The sequence below is a fragment of the Ambystoma mexicanum genome, chromosome 5q, assembly GCF_040938575.1.
Source record: "Ambystoma mexicanum isolate Mex_15411 chromosome 5q, UKY_AmexF1_1, whole genome shotgun sequence".
Taxonomy (NCBI): domain Eukaryota; kingdom Metazoa; phylum Chordata; class Amphibia; order Caudata; family Ambystomatidae; genus Ambystoma; species Ambystoma mexicanum.
The window spans coordinates 1,275,428,599-1,275,451,240 of record NC_090933.1 but is presented as its reverse complement, the minus strand read 5'-3'; the positions used below and the strand labels follow the sequence as shown (position 1 = coordinate 1,275,451,240).

Here is a 22,642-nt window from a genome sequence, read left to right as displayed (position 1 = left end):
ACTCTGGGGCACCGGGGCCAAATAATTTCTCTAACCTAATATTGAAATCTGACATCCTTTTATGGTCAAAAGTTCTGCATATGCTATATTTAGACATCATGCTGAGAAAAACCATACCTGAGTCGTGGAGACTTGCACTAGTTCTACCTGTATTTAAAAAAGGTTCGAGACTGATGCCAGAAAGCTATAGACCGATTGCAATTACAGACCCAGAATCAAAAATCTTTGCATTGATTGTTTTGGAAGAAATGCAAGAATGGATCAATCGTAATAAAATTCTTAATTCCAAACAAATTGGTTTTAAAAAAATAGGCACGGATTGTGGGGGGGTTAATTCTGAAAAGCCTACTAACTAAAGCCCTAATGAAAAATGGAAATCCTATATTTGTAGCAGCAATGGACTTGAGTAAGATGTTTGACCTTGGTGATAGGTCAACTTTATGGTCTAAATTAAAAGATCTGAAGATGCCCAACCACCTTTTGGGAATGATTGAGTTCTATTCTGAGATGAAAATAAAAGTAAGGTTGAATTCTGAAGGGCAACTCACATCAGAGATTCGCAACCAAAATGGTTTGCTCCAAGGTTGCATGCTGCCACGCTATTCAATCTATGTTTGTGGTGCTGACAAGGCGCTAAAGAACAAAGGTTTGATTGCACCCAAGTTAGGCAAGACATCTATTGAATGGTTAGCATATGCTGATGACGTTTTGTTGCTAGATTGTACTAAAGTGGGTCTACAAAGGATGATCAATGCATTTATGTTTGTATCAGAATTGCATCTAGAAATAAATGTGGCTAAAACAACCATCCTATGTTTAGGCAAACCTAAAAAGAAATGGCTAAACTTCACATGGCAAGTTGAAGGAAAAAGCATCTCATGGTTTTTTCAAATATCTAGGATACTACTTCTCAGGAACTGGCTCAACTGTTATTATAAAAAATCAATTAAAAACGAAAGCTGAGGGTGTGCTGCGACAAATGCGGAAACTAGAAAACAAGTTTTGTAAATATACCCTGGTTCGACCCAAACACTTTTATTCTATGAAAGGAATCGCTGGCCTGATGTATGGAATGGAGTTTCATGATTTAGAGGATACTGAATACTTGAAATATCTAGAATTCTTTATATGGAAAGGGATGCTATTTTTTCTACCTAAAAGTGTATCAATTGACGCACTTAGATATGAATTAGGCTTGCAATCTTGGAAATCGATTGTAAAGTGGAAAAAGCTATGTTTATGGAGAAAATGTTTAATCCCTCTGATGTTTCCTACAACTGTAGGAAATGACATCAATAATTCCTACCGTAACCAACAAAACGAGACAATGTTAAATTATCTTGAACTGGGTTGATCAATAGACATATTGAAGTTGAACCCACTGAAAGTGAAAAATCTTAAAAGCCGACGACTGGCAACAGACGGTATTGGCAGTAATGCAATCAAAAACATGAAACCAAATGTATTTTCTTTTGAAAATGTTACCTTACATTTGAAACCTACTTGGAGAAATATCCTTCTCGAGATTCACGCAATGTCTTTATGAGATTTAGATTTGAAGTTTTAAAAATAAATTATATTTCAAAAAGGTGGAATATGTTAAAAGATGAATGGAGATGATGCAGATTTTGTAGATTTGAAGGGATAGAAAAGACATTACAGCATTTACTACTAATCTGTCCAGCGCTATTGAACCAATGTATCCTATATTTTGAACAATGTGTTGATCATTTACATTTTGTTAATAGAGAGTTGCTGTGGTTTCAGATGAGACATGGCAACGTGAATGCCTTAAAGATGAGTTACTGCGCTCTTAAAATCTGTGATTTAATATAACGTTGTTATTTCTGAGTCTTGCTATACATTCTATGTTGAAATAGCCCATAGAGGTGATGTATGTTAGAAGGCAAATTTCTAAACATATAACATGAAAAGGTGATTGTTTTAAATTGTGTAATTCTTTTCTATAACCAGTTTTAATATTTTTTAGGTAAATATTCTCTGTTTAAGGACTTATCTTGATGTGAAATGGTTTTGTATTTTGTAAAGGTTTAAAATAAACCAAAACACATAAATAAAAAAATTCAAAAAACAATCTTTCCTAACACATTGTTTTTGCAATCCTTCAATATGAGGTTGCTTTTAAATACAAATTGACTTTAAGTGCTACTGAAAATGTTTGGGTAAACCATGACATGTGCATTTTGAAGATCTGCAGTAGCTATTCTACTGCTTGGATAAGTGCCTCACACAGTTTTATTTTCTTGCGGTTCAGCCAGACACCTTGGGAGCACTGCCCAACCTTCGTGAACTGTGGCTGGACAGAAACCAACTCTCAGCACTACCACCTGTGAGTATTGCTCTTGTAGCAACAATAGATCTGATATTTCATTTGACCACTAGCTGATGACACACAGTATTTGGTGGGGGCGGTGTGGGGAAAACAATAGATTGCACAAAATGCGAGCTGCGCAAGTAAACGGTGCAGTGTAGGCTTTGATTATCAACCAAGGTTTGTGTGATTACAGATTTTCCTTAATAATAGTCTGACCGATGTGTGAATGTTTCCACACAGTTAACACCCATTTCTAACCCTTTATTTCTTTCCTTGACTATTCACAGGAGCTTGGTAACCTTCGGCGTTTGGTTTGCCTCGATGTGTCCGAGAACAAACTGGAACATCTGCCTGCTGAAATAAGTGGCCTTGTGGCTTTGACTGACCTGCTGCTATCACAAAATGTATTGGAAAACATTCCTGATGGCATTGGTGAGGAAGTCCATCGTTGTGTTCTATGTGCAACACTGTCCCTGTGTTCTGCTTTGTTTTTAGATTGTTGCTGGATTGGTCTCTTGGCTGTAATTTGCCAATGTTGCTTCAGTGTGATGGACTCTTTTTGTAGTCCAGTCTAATCTGGAGTTGTGTGCTGGATTATGATTTTCTGTGTGGAGACGTTTTGCGTTATGTTTTCTGTGGATACTCTTCTGCACTCTGTCCCCATCAGTATATATACTTTTTTTAACACCAGGTCAGTTAAAGCAGCTTTCAATTTTGAAGGTCGACCAAAATCGAATTGGGCTGCTGACTGAATTCATTGGGGATTGTGAGAACCTGACAGAGCTCATCCTTACAGAGAACCTGCTCACGGTAAGACTTGACTTTGCTTAATCTTGCGGGAGTTCAGAATTGTCAAACTATCCTCATCTTTCTCTCTGAGCCCCCTGATAGATACACCCAGATTTGTTGCATTGTAGCCTCTGTAAACATACATGATGGATATTTGGGTTTACATGTAAATAGATTAAATTCTACATGATTTGAAAGACTTTCATTGTAAAGTCTGCTGCTCGTTTGTGTACTTTTGGCTGACCTGAATTTGACTATTATTGATAAGGGCGGTGTTCCCCCACACCCCATCACCCCTATCCTGTGCCTCAATACTTCCAGGCCCCAACATTTTATGTGTGCATGTAAGTGGTCGATTTGACCAAAAGGCAGCGTTTCAAATGAGTCTTTTAAACCACGTTTTCAGGGGCGCTGACTTTTGAGCGGTGGAAAAAAAAAGTCCCATTGTAAGAATAGTGACTACCATGAAAATAGTGTTTTCTGATGGGGCTAGGGGGTGCCTAGTCGTCGCCCCACACGTATTAACAAACATTATGTAGATGGGGTCTGAACTAAAGTATTTGAACATTTTTCTTCACCGCCATTGAATCAAAGTATTGTATATTTGCTTTGAGCTTGGACACAAGTCAAGTTGTTTCAGTACTTTCTGTGCCAAATAGGGACTGAAGCACTCGAAGAGAGACCCTATGGAGTCCATTAGTTGGTAGGTGTAGCAAACACTCTTAAAAATTAAACCTTGTACATCAGATATAGGGATCGAAATTAAGATATGAGCAGGAGCTAAAAGCAGCTGCTGATGGTAGTGTATCGATAAATTGAGACCACTCAACCTGGGGCGTTACTTACCCCCCCGCCCCAATTAAGATGACACACAAAACATTGGTTGACTTGTAGAGAGCCACATAGATCCCTCCCCCTGTGCCAACAGTGAGCCAAGAACCAGACTGGGGTACAGAAAACATGTATTTAAATTGTAGGTTCAATTAATATTTGCATTAAAGAATTACAAACTCCACCTTTTATGTGCAGAACGCTAATCTTCAATACAAAACACTTTCCTTTTTGTCTCTAGTACATGTAACATAGGCCAAATAAACAGTACTATGCTCTTGTCCCATGAACCCCTTTGATGTCAACCTTAAATAATACCTGGAAACATTACTAGATCATTAGCATTTCTTGATAAGGTTTAGATTGAAAAAAACTGCAAATTATTCCGTGTTCAAAAGCAAATTACATATGTATTTAGTTTCCCAGCGCACTTTTAAAAACAAATGCTAGCCGTTTTGTAAATTGCAGACTTTTTAGAATGTTGGATTGATAGAACCCGCCTTCCTACTTCACCACAAAGCAATACCAAAAACTTTGACAGTCATCAGGTTAAAAGGCATAGTCATACAGTTAAAATACTGGAGCGAAATAACATGTAGCACTAAAAAGGGTTGTAACAGCAACACAACGCCTCAGTTATCACAAACGAATAGGCATAACTATACCTAAAAGCAGTTGGGCACCAGATGAGAAATACTCGCTGTTAGTACAGTTTTTCTGATGTCCAACTAAGGGCTTAGTAAAACCATTCAACTGAGGCAGTACACGACTCCACTCTTAGTATAAAACTGTACCATCTGAGTTCAGGGTTGCTTAGTGTTGGGAAGGAACTAGCATCTTCCCGCACCCCCAAGTGCTTTAGAATTAGGCAAGACTTCTTTTTACTTCTTTTAGGCGCTACAATGGATTAGGGAAGCAGGGGCACTGGGAAGGTTCTTTTATGCAAATATAATCACAAATACAGACATGGGCAGGCACTGAAAAAGGTAGTTATTGTTTAACATATAAAGCACAATGAACTATTAGCTGGATAGATGTGTAATGCCAAATCCTATGCATTTGTAAAATCTTAGTATGGTACAGGTCAAACATTCCTCCCTCCCTTCCCGGAAAGAATGCAGCATGTGCTCAAATTGGACTACAGGCTTCAAAGTGTTCGCCGCACATGAAGTGACTCAACAGCTCTTTACTGTCCATCAAGGGTCTATGAATAGTGATCATTTACATGCTCATGCACTCAATGCAGAATTATGAAAATAAGGTTGAAACGAGATTATAGGACCAGATAACATCAGTAGAATGAGTGAAATATGGATTGATTGAATGAAAATTGTGTAACATTACAGCATTTGTATTGCGCACTGTGGACCCTGGGGCATAAAGGCGCAGACAGTTGATACAAGCAGATTACACAACATTTATTGTTTTGCCAGGAATTGGGGACACTAAAAGTGGTTGCTTACTGGGAGATGCTAGAAATATGCAAACAAATGCGTTAAAAACCTGCAGGGAGCTTCAAAGTCTGTGTAGATGAAAGCTGATTCCAGAGTTTAGGGGCCGCCAAGTGAAAGGCCCCCTTCTCGGCCTTTGAAGTTCTGCTCCTAGGGGTAAGCAGCAAATTCTGACCACAGGACCTCAGCGCTCTGCCATTGACTTTATCAGTAATTGCATCCTGTAGATTTGATGGCGCAATACCTTGTATGCATTTAAATGTGATAGTCAAAATCCTATGCTTGACACGTGCTTCAACAGGAAGCCAATGAAGTGATCGCCTTGCTTCTGTTATGAGATCTCTGTGGGTCAGCCCCAACACTGACAGCCCTATTTTGAATGATCTGCAGTCTAAGAACGCCCCTCTTGCTAAGACCTATCAGTAGACTGCCACAGTAATCCATATTGGCCCCAATAATGGCTCTGGAAATTTCTTTCTGCGCTCGCCTGTGTGATCAGCGCCCTAAGATGGTGAAGAAATTTAACATAATATGCTGAAGCAGAGACGACGCTAGACTGATTCAGGGTCACCCTGAGAATCTTGAGTTTGGGGAAAGGAATAATATGGTCAGACCCTAACCTGAAGGAGCAAAATTTATTTTCCAACTTAGTGAGGGCGACTGAGCTTCCCACAATCATGAGTCCGGTTTTGCTTTTATTTAGAGCTGTTGTTTTTAAGCATCCAATTCTCAATGATGTCAAAGATTCTGTTGAGCTCCATTTCGTCCCGAGAGTGACAACCTGAAAGTGGGACGACACATTGCGTGTCGTCCGCGTAGTTTGAGAACATAATCCTCTAAGCCTCTAAGTTAGAAAAGAATGGCACCATAATTAAGTTGTACAGGCACGGGGATGTACTAGACCCCTGTGGAACCCCAATTGGTTTGTTTTTCTTGGGGCTAGGCCTGAAGGTTTGTAAAAGTCTGCAGGGCTGCAGTGTGTTTCTATTTAAGGTAGCAAAATGTAAAGTAGCAAGTCCTGACAGAAATCGCTGACAATGAAGAAAGTAAGACTTTGGAACATCTATTGTATGGAAGCAGGACTTTTTGGGATGGAGCCATGGGCCGTATCCAGTGACACAACTGCAGCAAGCCAGGGGTATATAAACCCCTGTCTGGCATCACTGTGGCCAGAAAACGGCACGGATGATGGACAGAAGACCGTTCAGGGAGCAGAGTTCTTTTCCCCCAATCCTCATTTGATATCATATGATGATATAAGGCATTTATAACGCGCCTATACCTAAATGTTTCAAGGCGCGACGAGGCAAGGGAGGGGACGCAGAGGGAAGACGGAGACAGAGATCCTACTTGGCCAGGTGATATTGAGATCGCGCAAGTGAAGGGGAGGGGAGGGGGGGTAAGGGGAAAAGTTCAGGGAGAAGAGGTGGGGCAGTGCAGTACATAGGATAACAGTAAAATAAAAAGACAATCAATAATAAAAGTGTGGCCAGCTGGTGGCAAGCGCATGGGTAAGTGCAGACATCAGGTGTCAAGTGCTAGTAGGGGCTGCAAGGATACAGAAACGGTCCCCAAGTGCAAAAATTGCCAGGGGGGCAGTGCAAGTGTGCAGCTGGCGGGGAGGGGACATGGGCCCGAGATCAGAGGGTAGCCAGGAAACAAGTACAGTTTCAGAATCAGCCAGGAGATCAGCAGGGGAGAGGAGGAGAAAAAGCAGAAACTAAGAGGAAGGCCTTGAGGTACTTCCGGAACTGGAGATGTTTCTCAAGTTTCAGAGAGGCAGGGAGACAGCCTCGAGAACTATAGAACTAGAGAGCTAGAACAGCTCTAGCGGGAGGCCCCAGCAGAATAAAGAGATCTACCACCAACCTGCTGCTTGGAGAAGCGACTAACCCTGAAGGAGTTGGAAACGGATGTGTGAAGACCCCGAGAAGGAAGATATTTAGGAAGAGAGAGTTGAAGGTATTGAGACCCTGACCCCAGAAGTCCTTTTGGACAATGCAGAGGGTTTTGAACTTAATCCTCGCCGCCACTGGGAGCCAGTGCAGAGATTTCAGTCCTGCATAGATACTATCCCTGGGCTTGAGGCCAAGGACGAGCCTTGTAGTCCTGTTTTGGTTGAGTTGCAGAGGGCGGAGAGTAGATGCAGGTAGATTTAGAAAGAGGCTGTTACAGTAGTACAGCCTAGAGAGAACCAGAGCTCTGGAGACAGTGAGTTTCTGGGGGAAGGAGAGGAAAGGAAGAATACCTCTGTGGAGGTGCAGCTGGTAGTGCGAGAGATGTGAGGAGAGAAGGAAAGTGAGTCGAAGATGACCAAGAGGTTTTTAGCCTCACATGTGGGAGCAGGAAGAGGGCCAAGAGAGGCCTGCCAGAGAGTGATGGGAATGGAGGGATCAGGTGTGCTGATGAGGAGAATCTCGGTCTAACTGGCTTTAAGGCAGAGATCATTGGCGGCACACCACTCCTGGATGGCGGACACAGTCAGAGATGAGAGAAGAGGTGGCAGAAGGGAGCCTGAAAGCAGTTTTGTAAAATTAAATGTGTTATCCTTACAAGATACACTCTTGGCCTTATTTGCCCTGAGGGGTGTATTTCTGGTGTGAGCGTAATTAGGGACACTCTTACAGCAGACAGAGCAGCCAGGCTTATCTTACGAGGGAGGGAAGGCCGTAGAATCAGTACAAAGAAATTGTAATACAAATGGTCCAAAGAAACACAAACACTATATATTGTAAAAATAAATAGTTTATTTAAATACAAGTAGGTCAGATAAATCTTGGGGGGGAAAATAGTACTATCACATTATATATTTGTTTATTTTACTTATATATAGTGCACCTGACCGAGGGGTATCTGGCTGCTCAATATAACCACAATTCGAAAAACACAACACAATGCTTGAAGGTGCATAGACCAAAGCATATAACCTTATTTGGAACATCTAGGGAAGTCCAAACCAATAGTTAGTTTTGGATTACTTACAGTAATACAAGGGTAGTAGACCCTAACAGTTGTACTCTTTCACTGCAGGCAGCAGGCGCGAGGTAAGCAAGCCCATCTGGGCACCCCAAACCCTTTTTGGGAGCCAAACTAGGCCCCCAGGCCTACTGAGTGTCCCTCTCCCACCCCGCACCCTCTTCCTGCTTCCCGCTCCCCTCCCGCCTCCCAACCCGCCCACCCCTGCTCTGATTGGGCCGTGAGCCCAGGTCCAAAGGGTCTAACGACCCTCCTCGCACCGCCCCTGCATTCACTGCAGGCAGCCGGCGCGAGGTAAGCAAGCCCATCTGGGCACCCGGAACTCTTTTTGGGAGCCAAACTAGGCCCCCAGGCCCACCGAGCATCCATCTCCCACCCCGCACCCTCTTCCTGCTTCCCGCTCCCCTCCCGCCTCCCAACCCGCCCACCCCCGCTCTGATTGGGCCGTGAGCACTTCATCACTGGTCCTCCCAGGGCAGCCCTCTGCCCGGCAGCCCCCTGCGTCTAAGGGCCCCAAGGCCAAGGGCGGCTCCAACAGAGGCGACTCCAGGTGGTGTCCGCAGGGGAAGCCAGTGGCCAGCCGTCAACCAGCAACTACAAGGACCAGTAAGGTAGGGTGGCTGGGGCTGGGGAGAGGTACAACTCTGCCCTAGATACCTGACCACTAGGCAAAACCTATGTCGATCAATGTAATTACCGCCCATTGCCCCAAACTGCATTGATAGCAAGGCGTCCGTGCCCAAATTGGATTGTGTAATCCTAGACTGCATTGTTGGGCCTCTCTCCCACTGTACAGGTGTCTCAAACCTAGCAGGGCCTCCGTGCCCAAATTGCATTGTGTGATCTCCAAACTGCATTGTTAGGCCTCTCTCCCACTATACAGGTGTCTCAAACTTAGCAGGGCCTCCATGCCCAAATTGCATTGTGTGGTCCCAAGCTGCATTGTTGGGCCTCTCTCCCACTGTGCGGGTGTCTCGGACTTGGCAGGGCCTTCGTGCCCGGGTTGCATTGTGTGATCCCAGACTGCATTGTTGGCCCTCTCTCCCACTATATAGGTGTCTCAAACTTGGCAGGGCCTCCGTGCCCAAATTGCATTGTGTAATCCCAAACTGCATTGATAGACCGCTTAGGGAGACGAACAGTAAGAAGAGCCACCGATAACACCCAGCTTGATAACCCTTACCACCCCCCCTTCCCCTCCTAGGACAGCGACTGAACGAGCGGTCAAGTCCAGCTGGAATACCACCCATAGACGCAGCCAGACTAGTAGCGGACACCCCCTCACCAGCCACTACACCACAAGACAACTGGTCCAAAGCAGGACCAACTGGACGTAACCAAACAAGGACTAGACAATTCTCAATCCTACAATGCTGCGCAAACGACCAATTCCGAAGAAAAGACGAAGAGACGAGGGAACAAACACGCCAGAACAGCAACCTAGAAAAACCATAGACTGGACCGCCACAGACAGGAACCCAAACCGAAGGAACTCTGCGAGAAGAGAGAAATCCCTCTACCTAACTCCATACCTCGCAGACAACTGGCCACCACAGCAATCCAGCCCAACATCAGAAGCAGCAACATCAATCAACCTAACACAAGCAAGTAGAAGAAGGATGACCAAAACAAACAACATACAAACGACAGACCCAATAACCCCCTACATCACCAAAGCAAGAGGAACTTCCAATCAACAACCGAAACCCCCGGAAGACGAACCCGATGAAAACACAAAAAACCCAAGACAAAACCTAGAAGAACTGTTCGAAGACGCTGACACCCCAAACCCTGCAGCCCAACAAGTGACCGACCAAGAAGGAAACCTCAACACCGAGCGGAAGACGACCTCGACAAAACCCAAACCAAACACCTCCAAACTTCACTACAATCTAATAAACGCAAGATCCATGTCAAAACGCTCAACAGAGTTCTTCGACATTCTCGACGACAACGGCATTGACATCCTGTTCATCACAGAAACATGGCTGGACTACAAAATCACACTCCAAAGCTGCCTTCCGACAGACTTCAAATGCCTACAAATAAACAGGAAAAACAAAAAAGGAGGAGGCATCGTTATAGCATTCAAAGAACACCTGAAAATAAAAACTGACGATCCACTCAACATCCTCAACTGCGAAACCATGGTAATTCACCGAACAGCGAGCCCAAAAACCAACATCCCATTCATTCTGGTATACAGACCACCAACATATGATGCAACATTTGTCAATAACTTCATAGAAGCCATCACCAACCTAGCCGTCAACCACGAACACCTAATCATCCTGGGGGACTTCAACATCTGGTTTGAAGACAGCCACGCCAACTCCCAAAACTCACTAATTGAACAACTCAGCACCATGAAACTATAACAACTAGTCAAAGGAGCAACGCACTCGACAGGTCACACCCTAGACGCAATTTTCGCCAAAGAAAAACCCATCACCACGGCACCTCCGATACAAATACTGTGGAGCGACCATCTCATCATCCCATTCGTGATCACTCTGCCTAACCAAACCTACATCCAACATCCGAAACTCTCAACCACCACCAAAAGAAACTGGAAACGCGTCAAAGAAAGCAACCTATTCGAACAACTGGAATTAACGAACCCTCAACTACAGAACTGGATCTAGCTGACCTAGACGGCAAAGCAGAAATACTGCACAAATGGATCGCAGATACGATAGACAAGATCGCCCCGGAAAAACCGTTCACCCCATCAAAAAAAGAGCAATGGCAAAATGGTTCACCCCACTATTAAACGACATGAAAAAGGAAAATCGAAAGATGGAATTGGAATGGAGGAAAGAATACAACCCTGGGAAAAAAACACTGTACCAGAAACAAATCCGTGCATGCAAGAATGAAATTCAAAAGGCAAAGAAAAGACATTACGATGACAGAATCAACAATGCCACCAACACACAAAAAGAAATGTTTAGCATCATTAAAGAAATGAGAAACCCACCAGGCTGTGATAACACCCCAACCCCCTCAGAAAAACTATGCAACGACCTGGCAGATCACTTAAAAAAAAAAAAATCAACGACATCTGCCAAACCATACAAAAGCGACCAACCAACCACAACATACAACCCAACGAACCCAACTCGGAACCACAACACAAACTGCAAAGCTTTCCTGAAATATCAGCAGAGGCATTCGCAATGCTGGTTAAACGAAGCAAGAAAGCGGGATCACCCACGGACCCATGCCCCCCAGACATCTACAAATCAATCCTCGCGCAAGGATCGCCAGCAGAACACTACATAAACCTTATAAATCTATCACTATCAACAGGGACTGTACCGAAGATCTTCAAATCAGCATACATCAAGCCACTCTTAAAAAACACAAATGGTGACGTAGATGACCTTTCCAACTACAGACCGATCTCTAACATCCCCTACCCAGCAAAACTTCTAGAAACCTACGTATATAAACTAACCCAAGAACACGTAGAAAAACTCCACCTGCTGGACCAAGCTCAAATCGGTTTCAGACCAGCGAGAGGAACGGAAACAGCACTACTATCCATCTGGGACGACCTCAAAACTAACGCAGACTCCCACTACTTCAGCCCTTATTCTGCTCGACCTCTCCGCAGCCTTTGACACAGTTAGCCACGACACCCTGACCAAAAGACTAGAGAACATAGGCATAACAGACACAGCACTACGGACCAAATCATTCCTAACAGACAGAACAGAAACCGTATGGATAAAACCTTTCAAATCCACTCCACGAGTTAACGACTGTGGAGTACCACAAGGATCCTCACTATCTCCACTATATTTCAACATCTACCAGACTCCAGTCATCAGAATCTTCAAAAAATACAACATTACATGTTACAATGCAGATGACACTCAGATCATATACAAAATCAAAGACACTGATGCCGACCATTCATCCCTTGCCGACTGTCTAAAAGAAGTCTTCGACTGGATGGATGCCAACAACCTGAAAATCAACCCAGGAAAGACAGAAATCATGATCGTATCCAAAGACCAAGAGAACAAAACCACCATCCCATGGCCTACGGAAACGGGAAACGCACCAACACCATCGAAGGTAGTAAAAAATCTGGGAGTCCTAATGGACAACAACCTAACACTGGAGCCACAAATAAATGCAACAGTGAATAAATGCTTTTTCCTCCTCCGGATGGAAAGAAGATTTCTACCTTTCCTCTCCTTCGCGCACAAAACACTATCGTCATCCTAATCATGTCTAAAATGGACTATGCAAACAGCCTCTACCTCGGAATACATGAATACCTCCTGAAGAAAATGCAACTGATCCAAAATGCAGCAGCAAGACTACTCCTCAAACTATCCAAAAGAGATCGCATCACTCCAGCCCTAAAACTACACTGGCTCCCAGTTAAACATTGCATCACCTTCAAAACAATGTGCATAACGCACAGGGCAATCGGTGGACAAGGAGCAGAATTCCTACAAAAGAAAATAGCCTACAAACCAACGAGACCCCTCCGATCGAGCAACGAAATCCACCTGGAACTCAAACCATACCTCAAGAAAAAACCTGGAGGCACCTCCTTCTACCACTTAGCCGCAAAAACCTGGAACAACATCCCAAAGGAAATAAGAAACACTGAAGATCACCTAAAATTCAGGAAATCACTAAAAACCTGGCTCTACAACACCACAGACTAAACCTGAAAAACGAAACTGGTAAAAAAGGAAAACTAAACCGAAAAGATACGGACATCCCTGACCGGGGACAGTAAAGCCCACGGCAGCTGGACAGGTGACATCGGATAGACAGGAACACAGGCGGCACACACGGAGATTGAGTCAACTGACCCAGACAATCCCACCAACTCCTTCGCCCGCACCGTAATTTAATTACCGCCAAGTACCACGTTGGGGTGGAATTATAGAGACATTGACAATCCTCACACTACCTGAGAGGTTGTCATTAGCAGATGCACTGGCCACTAGAGTCTAAATGGAGGATAAGGGGAGCCACGAGAGAGCATGTTAGAGGTGGGGGCCAGAGGAGTAAGGAACCTGTAGACCAGTCAGACCCAGATCAGGACAGAGCCGCAACAGGGTAGACTACGCAAGTCGAGCGCTTCAATTCAGGATAGAGATGCAAACTAACCAACCCTACTAACAACTTCCCTTTCTGCATACACCTCTCCACCTCAAAACCAAACACAACCAAAACCTACAGCACAACAAACCGCACAAACTTCACTACATTGCAACAACAAAACAAAACATAGTCTTGCACAACAGTACACGACGACTACCGGCTGCAAACACCCCAGGCCCAGCCAACGGACCGACTGGGCTGAGGCCGCCAACAGCACATCACTGCTCTCTTGCATTTTTCCTGCTTCCTCCCACTAACTCAACCCCCCCTCTCCCTTTTCAGAGCCGCCAGAGCGCCAAGGGACCACTACGGTGGTGATAGTGCGTGGTACAAATGTCCTTTAACATTAACATACTGTGACGCTCAGCATGACATCACTAGTAAGTCAATGGCACTATATACGTATTATAGGAACAGTAAAACACCTATAACTCTGATTCAGATTAACAGTTATTCTAGGGGGGGTTGGACCTCGTGGTATAATATTGAATTAGTTGCTTTTCAGTTCAGACTTGGGGAAGCAATAACTCACTTATTTTTGGATGCCACACTGCTATGCAAGATAAGTAACACCTATATACGTTTTGTAAGGAGCTACTAGCCACCTAAAAGGCAAGTATGACAGAGGTAGACTTATTCTGGACAGGCTAACAGCAGGTCAGGGCAAACCAGATCAAATTGGGGACACACAAACAATTATCCTAAAAGGAATAAAGTGAAACCAACAGCATTACGTTTGGGAAGAGGGGCCCAATTCACAGGTGAGCAAGTTAACCTATCTACTTTCTGTTTCTAAGCAAAGTAAGACTATGAGAATACTTATTTAAGAAGGCACACAGCCTATTCAAGGTAAGTAAATCCTATGTATACTATTCAGAATGGCAGAACATATCTAAGGTAAGTAATAACGTTTTGGAACTATTCACTCTGAGTTTAAAGTTAGCAATTAACTTTTTTTTTTACAAGTAAGTGCACTTTTCAACACTTGTTCTACTTTTCAAGGCAGGCCCTTTAAATTATCTAGCCCTTTCCAATTCTTGTAGACGAGTTCTCCGAGGCAGAAGAGGGACCCTAGTTGTCTAGGAGCCAGCAGTAGGCAGGGTGAGATGGGGCTCAGTTGCAGGTAAAGTCGGAGCTTCTGAGGGAGACTGGGAAAGCTCTGGGCATTTGGTGCCTTTTTTCAGGAGCACAGAAGAAGACAGAATTATCGCTGGTCAGATTCTCGTCATTTGCAAGGTCCAGCACTCTGATGGGACTTTTTGGACTCGATTCTCGTCTCTGAAGGCCCAGACAGTGCACTGCACAATGACTCAAGGTCCCAGGTTATTGGGGTATTGCAGCCCTGCAAGGTCGCAGCACGATGTGGGATGACTGAAAATGCAGGTCCTCTTGAGTCAAGTGGGTCTCACCAGGCTCTGGGTCGTCCGTTTCGGGATCCCCAGGTCAAATGGAAGGAAGGGCTACAGCAGGCTCCGGTTACACAGCAGGCTCTCTGGTTGCTGGACATCGTCTCAGCCACTTTTCTTTGATCACCCTCTTCGGTTTTGGTTCCAGTGGTTGACTTGTCAGCAGCTTTCAGGTTCAGGGTTTTTACCAGGAGCTACAGATCAACCTGTGCATTCTCTCCCTGCATTTTAAAGCAAGGGGCGGTCTGGTTGTCCAATTTGGACCGCCAGCCCCCCACTGAAGGTGGAAGACAAAGGGATGCAGAGTTGTCGACTTCTCCTTCTCTTCCTGCCTTTCCAGAGAGTCTGGAGCCTGGGCGGGGAATCCACAGGATTCCCACCAAAGACAAAATGGCCACTGAGGTTGTTCCCGCCTAGAAAGGCTGGGGAAGATCTCATAAACAGCAAGCCCAGATGACGAAAAAAGGAGCGCACCATTTTAGAAAAAGTATGGACTTTCTGTGCATTACCGAGGCTGAATTACCAGCATGTGAGTAATAAAGACGAAAAGTCATGAAGGTAAAACCACTGCCACCAGCCATTCATGTAAAACTCGCAATTGTAACACAATGTTACTAGGTAAGTACAGCTCTCCACATAAGGTGGGGTGTGCGGCTCACTGTGTGAAATATAAACTGGGATGGAAATCCACCTTTAGTACTTGCAAACTGTAGTTCACCCAAGTACATGAAAGGGAAATGAACAGGGGAGCCTATAGGGGCAACCCAGCTTAAGCCCACAAGTTGTAGGAAACTATAACTTCAACCATACACTATGGAGAGACATGAAAAGGTTACCCGTAAAAAGAATGACTAGATGAGAGGGGGAAAAAAAGAATTCCCTTCACCTACGGACATGGTAAAATTGTTGCCTAGTCAAAGTCAAAAGTTCTCGGGTTGACACAGGTCAGGAAGATTCATCATTGATATGAAAATCTACTCTCTCGTAGTCTCTATGGCACAGTCTTTGGCACAGTTGTTGGCTCCCCAGAAACATAGATTACTAATATCCTGGTGTGTCTTCCCCTCATCCGAGCTACCTTTTTATCTAAATACTGATTCAGACAAGGGAGTGAGAGGCTGTTACGAAAAACACAATTCGATAGAGATGAGAAAACGTGTGCTTGGTTTCCCTATAGGCAGGTGCGGCAGCGAAATCCCCACAGGCGTGACCAAGTTGAACGCTTTGCTCTCTAGCAGTAATAGGCAAAAGCTCCCAGTAGGGGTCTTTTGCTTGATTGTTGCAGCGAGAGCACAGCAAAAATTTTAAAACCCAAAACTGCTTCACCAAATTTCCCATAGGATTTTTTTTTTTTATAAAACCATGCCAATATATCTTTTATTATGGACAACATTTTTGAAGCATAACATTTTTGCATGAACTTCCTTTTTAAGTACATTCTCAAATTTCCTTCTAAACACTCCACTCATGACTGACTGCTTTCCTGTTGGGTATGAAAATATTCTCTTAATTAGGTGACTTTAAAAAACTGCTTCTGTTTAGCTTGCTCATACTTAATTTAAAATCTAGTTCTATTTTTTAAAATCCTTTCTATTAGCTTAAGTAGTTCATTTTAGATTTTTTGGTCATTATTCCATGCTTCCACTAAATTGGTGCATCTATTACATCTATCTATACCCAATTTAATTCGTTTGGCTCTGCCCTTCATTGGAGCCAAGAACGCTGCTTTGTTTCTCATATCAGAGAAGGTAAACTGCCATTTTGCTTGGCTCCTGGTACTATGAAATCTCTCCCTCTCCTGCCATCTCCAGCCTCTCTCAAGCCACAGCCAAACATATCTGCATCTCTAGCCTAGCTTTTCCCTTCTCCCTGCTGCTGCTCTGCCTATTGGCAATAAGTACTGCCTTTTTGTATTCTTTCTATGCGATATCTCTTGGGACCAATCAAAACGTTCATAAATGTAAATAAACTGTACATCTGTTAGGGGGCTTTACAAAGCTCACTGTCAAAGGACAGGACTTGGGGAAAGCCCACTAAGGGTGGACAGGGGTACACCTCTTGGGATCATCCTGAACTATTCAAGGCAAGGGATTGGTAGAGTTTCAAGCAGCCAGGCTTAGTCTACGGAGGGAGGAGAGCTGAAATTGGGTTCAAAGACCTCAGAGCATACCTTGGTTCAAGAAAACACACACTTGGAGTATATAATAAATATCTATTTTTAAATACCTTCTAAGACCCAGAGTTATAAGGTTCAGGTATGTACTATAGGCAAAACATATATACAGTATATGATCACTTGCAGTACTTTTTCAATGGGAAAAATAGCTGTAGGATAACCAATCACTTAGTAAACCAACTGGAAACCTACATGAAAACTTTCCAAACTCTTAACACGGGATTGGGTGGAAGTTATAAAATGTTAACAGTCCAACCCTATCTAGTTTCTCTCAAATTTCAAATGTGCCACTGGATCACCCGGGGCTGGAGGTTGGCCGGGAAAAGTCAGGAAGAAGCAAAACAGTGTCCAGAGTACTAAGGTACTAGAGTTGCAGTTAAAGTCTGCTATTAAAAGTGGACTTGGGGAGGTTATGGTGATATCCTGAATGGATTCCCCAAGGACCAGTGTCCTAGGGCAGGCTGTGTTACCCCTCAAAGTGCAAAGGGGTGTGTCCCTTGTGCCCCCCTACCCCAAATGCTACTCTATGGAGAACTGAGGGGTAGCAAAATACAAGCTAACTCTAGGCCCCAAACTGCCAAACACACAAGCAGACCCCGGTTGGTTACACCAGGAGTGAACAGTACCTTGGAGTAAAGTGTTGCTGAGGGACGGTTCCAGTGGTGAGGCGACAGCAGACCCGATCTCCAGTCTTGGCGACTTGAAGAAAGGCACTTGGGTGGATTTGGCGACAGCACTCGTTCAGGAGGATGCCTATCAACAGATCTTCACTGTGTTTGCTTGTTGGTGCCTTCGGTAGGTTCAGTGTCAAACAGGTGTTGTGGCGGTCAACTCTACTGTTTCTCGGTCCTCGTCTCCGGTGAAGGGACTCTCTAGAGCTGTCTTGAGTAGTTTTAGGCTTAGAAGGATGCCAACAAGGCTGCAGACGAAACGGTACTTGCAGAGATGATGTACTGCGATGCAGCGCAGGACCCCAGATATTGGAGGTTTGTAGGCCTTGGGAGGGTCTCGGATCTTCTGCGGAGTGCGCACCTTGTAGCTTTGAGAGTTTTACACAAGTTACTGGCTGTGACAGGACTTGGAAAATCCCACCTTGGATGTACAGGGTTCCATCTCTTAAGTTTGTCCTGAACCACGCTACGGTTTGGGAGCATAGCTGAGCAGCCAGGCTTAGTCTAGGTGGTGAGGAGGGCTGTAGCAAGATGCAAAGAACTCGGAGCATACCCTATTCAAGAAAACACTAATACTTATTGTATATATTAAATTTATATTTTTGTATATAACTAAGGCACACTGTTAAATATTTGTAAGGTAAGTACTAAAACAGAGTAACACTTGTAGAACACAATTGCAAGTTTCTTAGGTATTAGACCATAGGTGTAGTAACCTTCAGAATAACCAATACAGTAACACATCTTAGGACAACCATCTGAAGCATATATGCAAGCTTTCCAACTGGTAACTTTTTGCAACCGTCTTAGAGTCCAACCCTAGCTTATGAGAGCCTCACAATGTTCAGAGGAGCCCTAGGCCACCAGAGGTTAGGAGTTAAGCAGGATAGCCAATATACAGTGTTCAAGGTTCAAAAGGGGTAGAGTTCAACAGGATTTCTTCTGTGGGTTTGCAGGTAGAAAAGTGTTAGGGTAGTTTTCCTAAAGTCCTACTGGTAGTAAGACTTTACTAAGCTATAGTGGTTTGTAGATCTCCAACTCTTATCAGTCAACTCTAGCTCAGGACCTAGCTAAATGCAGTTCGAAGAGGGCTTGAAGTCTTGACAAACAGCGAATGATTAAGAGTTCCTGTGAATTTCTGCCAGTCCCTAGTGTTATTTTATTTATTTATTTATTTATTCAAACCGTTGTTTATTAGTTCGATCAACAAACTTTTACAACTTTTATACATTAATCGTATCTTCATATTATCCAATTAAAATTTTCTGAAAGTTTTTCTCCCTGCATAGCTATACCTTTACCTGCTATATACAATTTAATATAAATTATATAATAAACAATTAAAAAATCATTCATTTGCTGTTCACCATATGGCCGATGTTTTGCCATCTTCGTATGTGCATATTTTTAGGAAATAAAGGTGGTATAAAACACTATTGTAGGTACTTCAGTTTAGACTTAAATGTAATTTTTCAATTTTTTAAAACAGCTGCCGGATAGCATGGGCATAGCCGAACCTCTTTTTGAGCACATGTCAGAGTGAAACAACACTTGCCAATCCCTGTCATCTAACAGCTATAACAGCAGGCAGGCAACAGTCAATAGAGGGAATGTTAGTTACAGCAGCAGCTACTCGGCCCCTTTCATCTTTTGGAACATATTTTCAAGTTCATGATTACACAGACAATATGAGACTCGTTCTAGTCCCCCACATACAGGTTAGCCAAAGCCATTCCCTGGTTGCCTCAGAGTACACACACTCTGTTGCAATTGTTAAAATAAGTGTAGTCTCAAAATGTCGACAAAATATAACTAGATGTTTCAGCGTTTCCTTAATGGAGCCATCATTACAGAACCTACAACCCAACTCCCCATCTGCTTTCAGATGAGGGCTCCAGCTACCAATTCTTTCTAAAGTTAGGGATTGGTTCATTTTGAAACGAAAATACATTTCTCTGGCTTTATTACAGGGAAACTGGATTACATATGGTTTGTGTGGACGTTTTGGAGAGCAGAAAAGGGCTGCTTCCTTGTATCCTTTAAGTTCAGCTATTCGGTTTAATGTTTTGCACCAGTCATGCTGAATAATACGCAGTTTCACATGATTTGGTCTACATTCTAAATCTGCTGTTTCAAGTGCAATTTCGTCCAATAGCTGGACCATTTGTAAGTAGTAGATCGTGATGGAGGATCGTTCAGAGGCGACCATTAGTTGTCCTAGATCTTCGTACAGACAATTATCTGGAGGATTTAGCATTCTGGCAAAGTTAGAGACTAGGCGCCAGTTCCGACGTGCGGACAAAGCAGTTAGACCAAGTTTCTGCCTTATTATAACATTAGGAGTGGATTGGGCCAACCGCAATGCTCCCTTCCATATGCGCCCTTGTAGTTGGTCACGATAGCTGTTAATATTCACAAGGCACATATCCAATGCGAATAGAGCACAGATTCCACTTTCATGATGTAGAATTGCAGTAATGGCAACAGTGAGAATTTGCAGAACTTTCCGTAAACCCTCCGCATTTGGGTGGAAAGGGGAGCCGCTTACTTTTGTAATATCTCCTTCCACATTACCAAGGAATTGGAATCAGATATTGTGTAACCAAGATAGCGGATGGCAGGCACTATAATTATAGGATAGTTTCCAACTCTCCACTTGCGGGTGATGTTTTTCCTCTTAAAATTCCTAAATACAACAATGTGAGATTTTTCCACATTGCATTTTAAGTTGTGGGTCTGACAATAGGAGGCAAACAAGTCTAATTTACGCCTTTGGGCGTACGATCGAAGATTACTATATCATCGGCAAAGGCTAGCCATTGTATTTTTAAATGGCCAAGCCTTGCCGGATAAGAAATCTCTTCGTTCCAAATGTCATTAATACCACATAAGTAGATTAAATAGCGTGGCCGCTAGGTTGCATCCTTGCTTTACACCAACATCGATCTTTATCGGATACGTTTTTGCACCTTCTTTGTTTACTCTTACCAAGTAGGTGGCGTTTGCGTGAAGCTTAGCTATCAACTGTATTATATATTCAGATATATTCATGCCGGCCATTTTTTTCCAAAGTAGTGCACGTATGACACAGTCAAGTAAGGTCTATTGAAGCCATGTAAAGTGGACCAGAATCCCGTATTTTGGTTTTCGCTAGTAGGTGCGCCATAATTGTTGCATTAAGGGGTTAAGGGGAGTACCCATCCTTGCCCGGAATACAATTTGATATCTGGATAAAATCCTAAGCTGCCCAATGACCGCTTGTAATTCACCCAAAAGCAGGCTAGCAAAAACTTTTGCAGCAGTATCAATTAGCTCAATCGGTCGAAAATTACCTGGCTCAGACCTTACTCCCTTTTTATATATCGGCACAATGATGGAATTTAGCCAAGAAGGGGGGGTGTCGGCGCTTACTAGAATATTATCAAAAAGTTTCTTAAATATCTGAGCCCACATAGCTGGATTCCGTTTGAGTACACAAGGTGGAATTCCAACGGGGCCCGCTGCTTTCGAGTATTTTAATCTGGTAATCGTGGTCTCTATACTAGACATTTCCCATAACGGGAAAGATGCAACGGCTAGGCTGGTCCATTTATACTCTATTTTTACAAAGGCTGCGGGGAGGGCAAATTTATTTTCAAAGAAAGTCTTCCAGACCTGTGCAGAGATCATGGAAGACTGGTCAGTGGGGAGTGCAGTAGTTCCCGTCCTGAGCAAAGCCCATGTGGATCGTCTATCCCTGTGGCAGAGAGTACCAAACATTTTCTGATTTGCCCGATTGAGAATGAAGTGCTTATGATCTCTGCATTTGTTTCGATAGATGTTCAAGACCCTTTTTTTTTTCCAACAGTAAAACCCCCCACGTGGGAGTAGTTCTACGAATTTCACGGAGAGCCTCATTCTTGGATCTTTTGGCTTCAAGAATAAAGTTGGAATTTAGAGTGGTGTAACCTACGGGCGGGTGCAGACTATTTGACTGCAGCGAGTTTATTACCCCGGTTGTTATTCTGGATAAACCATCAAGTTCTAGATTTGGGGGTATTCTATGATGGTGCGAGCTGTAATAGAATATGAGGCGTGCAGAGATCATGTAATTTACCTTATCACAAAGTCTGGTTGCCCATCGAATTGATAATCCAGGTCGATCCCCTTCTAGCAGCCCTTGCTGATGGTCCATGACTAATAATGCCACATCTAACTGCAGGTTCAAATGAATCATGTAATGGTCACTATAGCCAGGATCAAAGATTTTGATGTTGAGATCGACTGCAAGCCCCGAGATATGGCAAAATAGTCAATACAAGTGGAACTGCCACCTCTCCTCTAAGTAAAACACCCATTGCTAGTTTCAAAAGGGAGAATGTCTAGTTCCCAGGATTCCAAGTACTCTTTCCACAAACTACCTCTGTGTCCCGCTTGCTGAGTAGCCCCACAATTCACGAGATTAGAATTTATTTTTAATACAATATGCATTGAAATCCCCTCCTAATATGATATTAGAGGTAGGATGCACTGATGAAACTTCGTCAAACAGGTTATCCAACTCTTGAAAGGCAAATGTTAGGTTGAGAGTTACAGGATTGTGATATAAACATACAATAAGAAATGGAGTTGACCGTTTACCCTTAAGCATGATCAGTACGGCCAACATTGCAGTTGCATTATAGACATCTAACACAAGTGCATTTAGGTTGGTGTTTAAGCATATTGATAGTCCACCGTACGGCCCACCACATGTGCCTCGTTTCGCTTTTGTTTGTATGACAGTGTATCCAGGGAACAATAATTTGTGGTCGCACATAGTTTCCTGGCATGACATAATGTCACATTCCATACCTACATGTGCATTACTAAACCACTGCTTTAAATTGTTA

At 43.4% G+C, this 22,642-nt stretch overlaps 1 protein-coding gene across 27 annotated transcripts in view; it reads left to right on the top strand.

Annotated features, from left to right (window-relative positions):
- SCRIB (scribble planar cell polarity protein) overlaps window positions 1-22,642 on the top strand; it is a 1,329,907-nt gene that overhangs the window by 370,635 nt on the left and 936,630 nt on the right. For all 27 annotated transcript variants that reach the window (XR_011278687.1, XM_069621824.1, XM_069621823.1 and 24 more), the window contains exons 7-9: window positions 2,276-2,350; window positions 2,623-2,767; window positions 3,027-3,145. Coding sequence is in view for 26 of the 27 variants with exons in the window: in XM_069621824.1 (XP_069477925.1) it covers window positions 2,276-2,350; window positions 2,623-2,767; window positions 3,027-3,145 (339 nt within the window). In the remaining variant the exon portion in view is untranslated. The remainder of the gene's footprint in view (window positions 1-2,275; window positions 2,351-2,622; window positions 2,768-3,026; window positions 3,146-22,642) is intronic.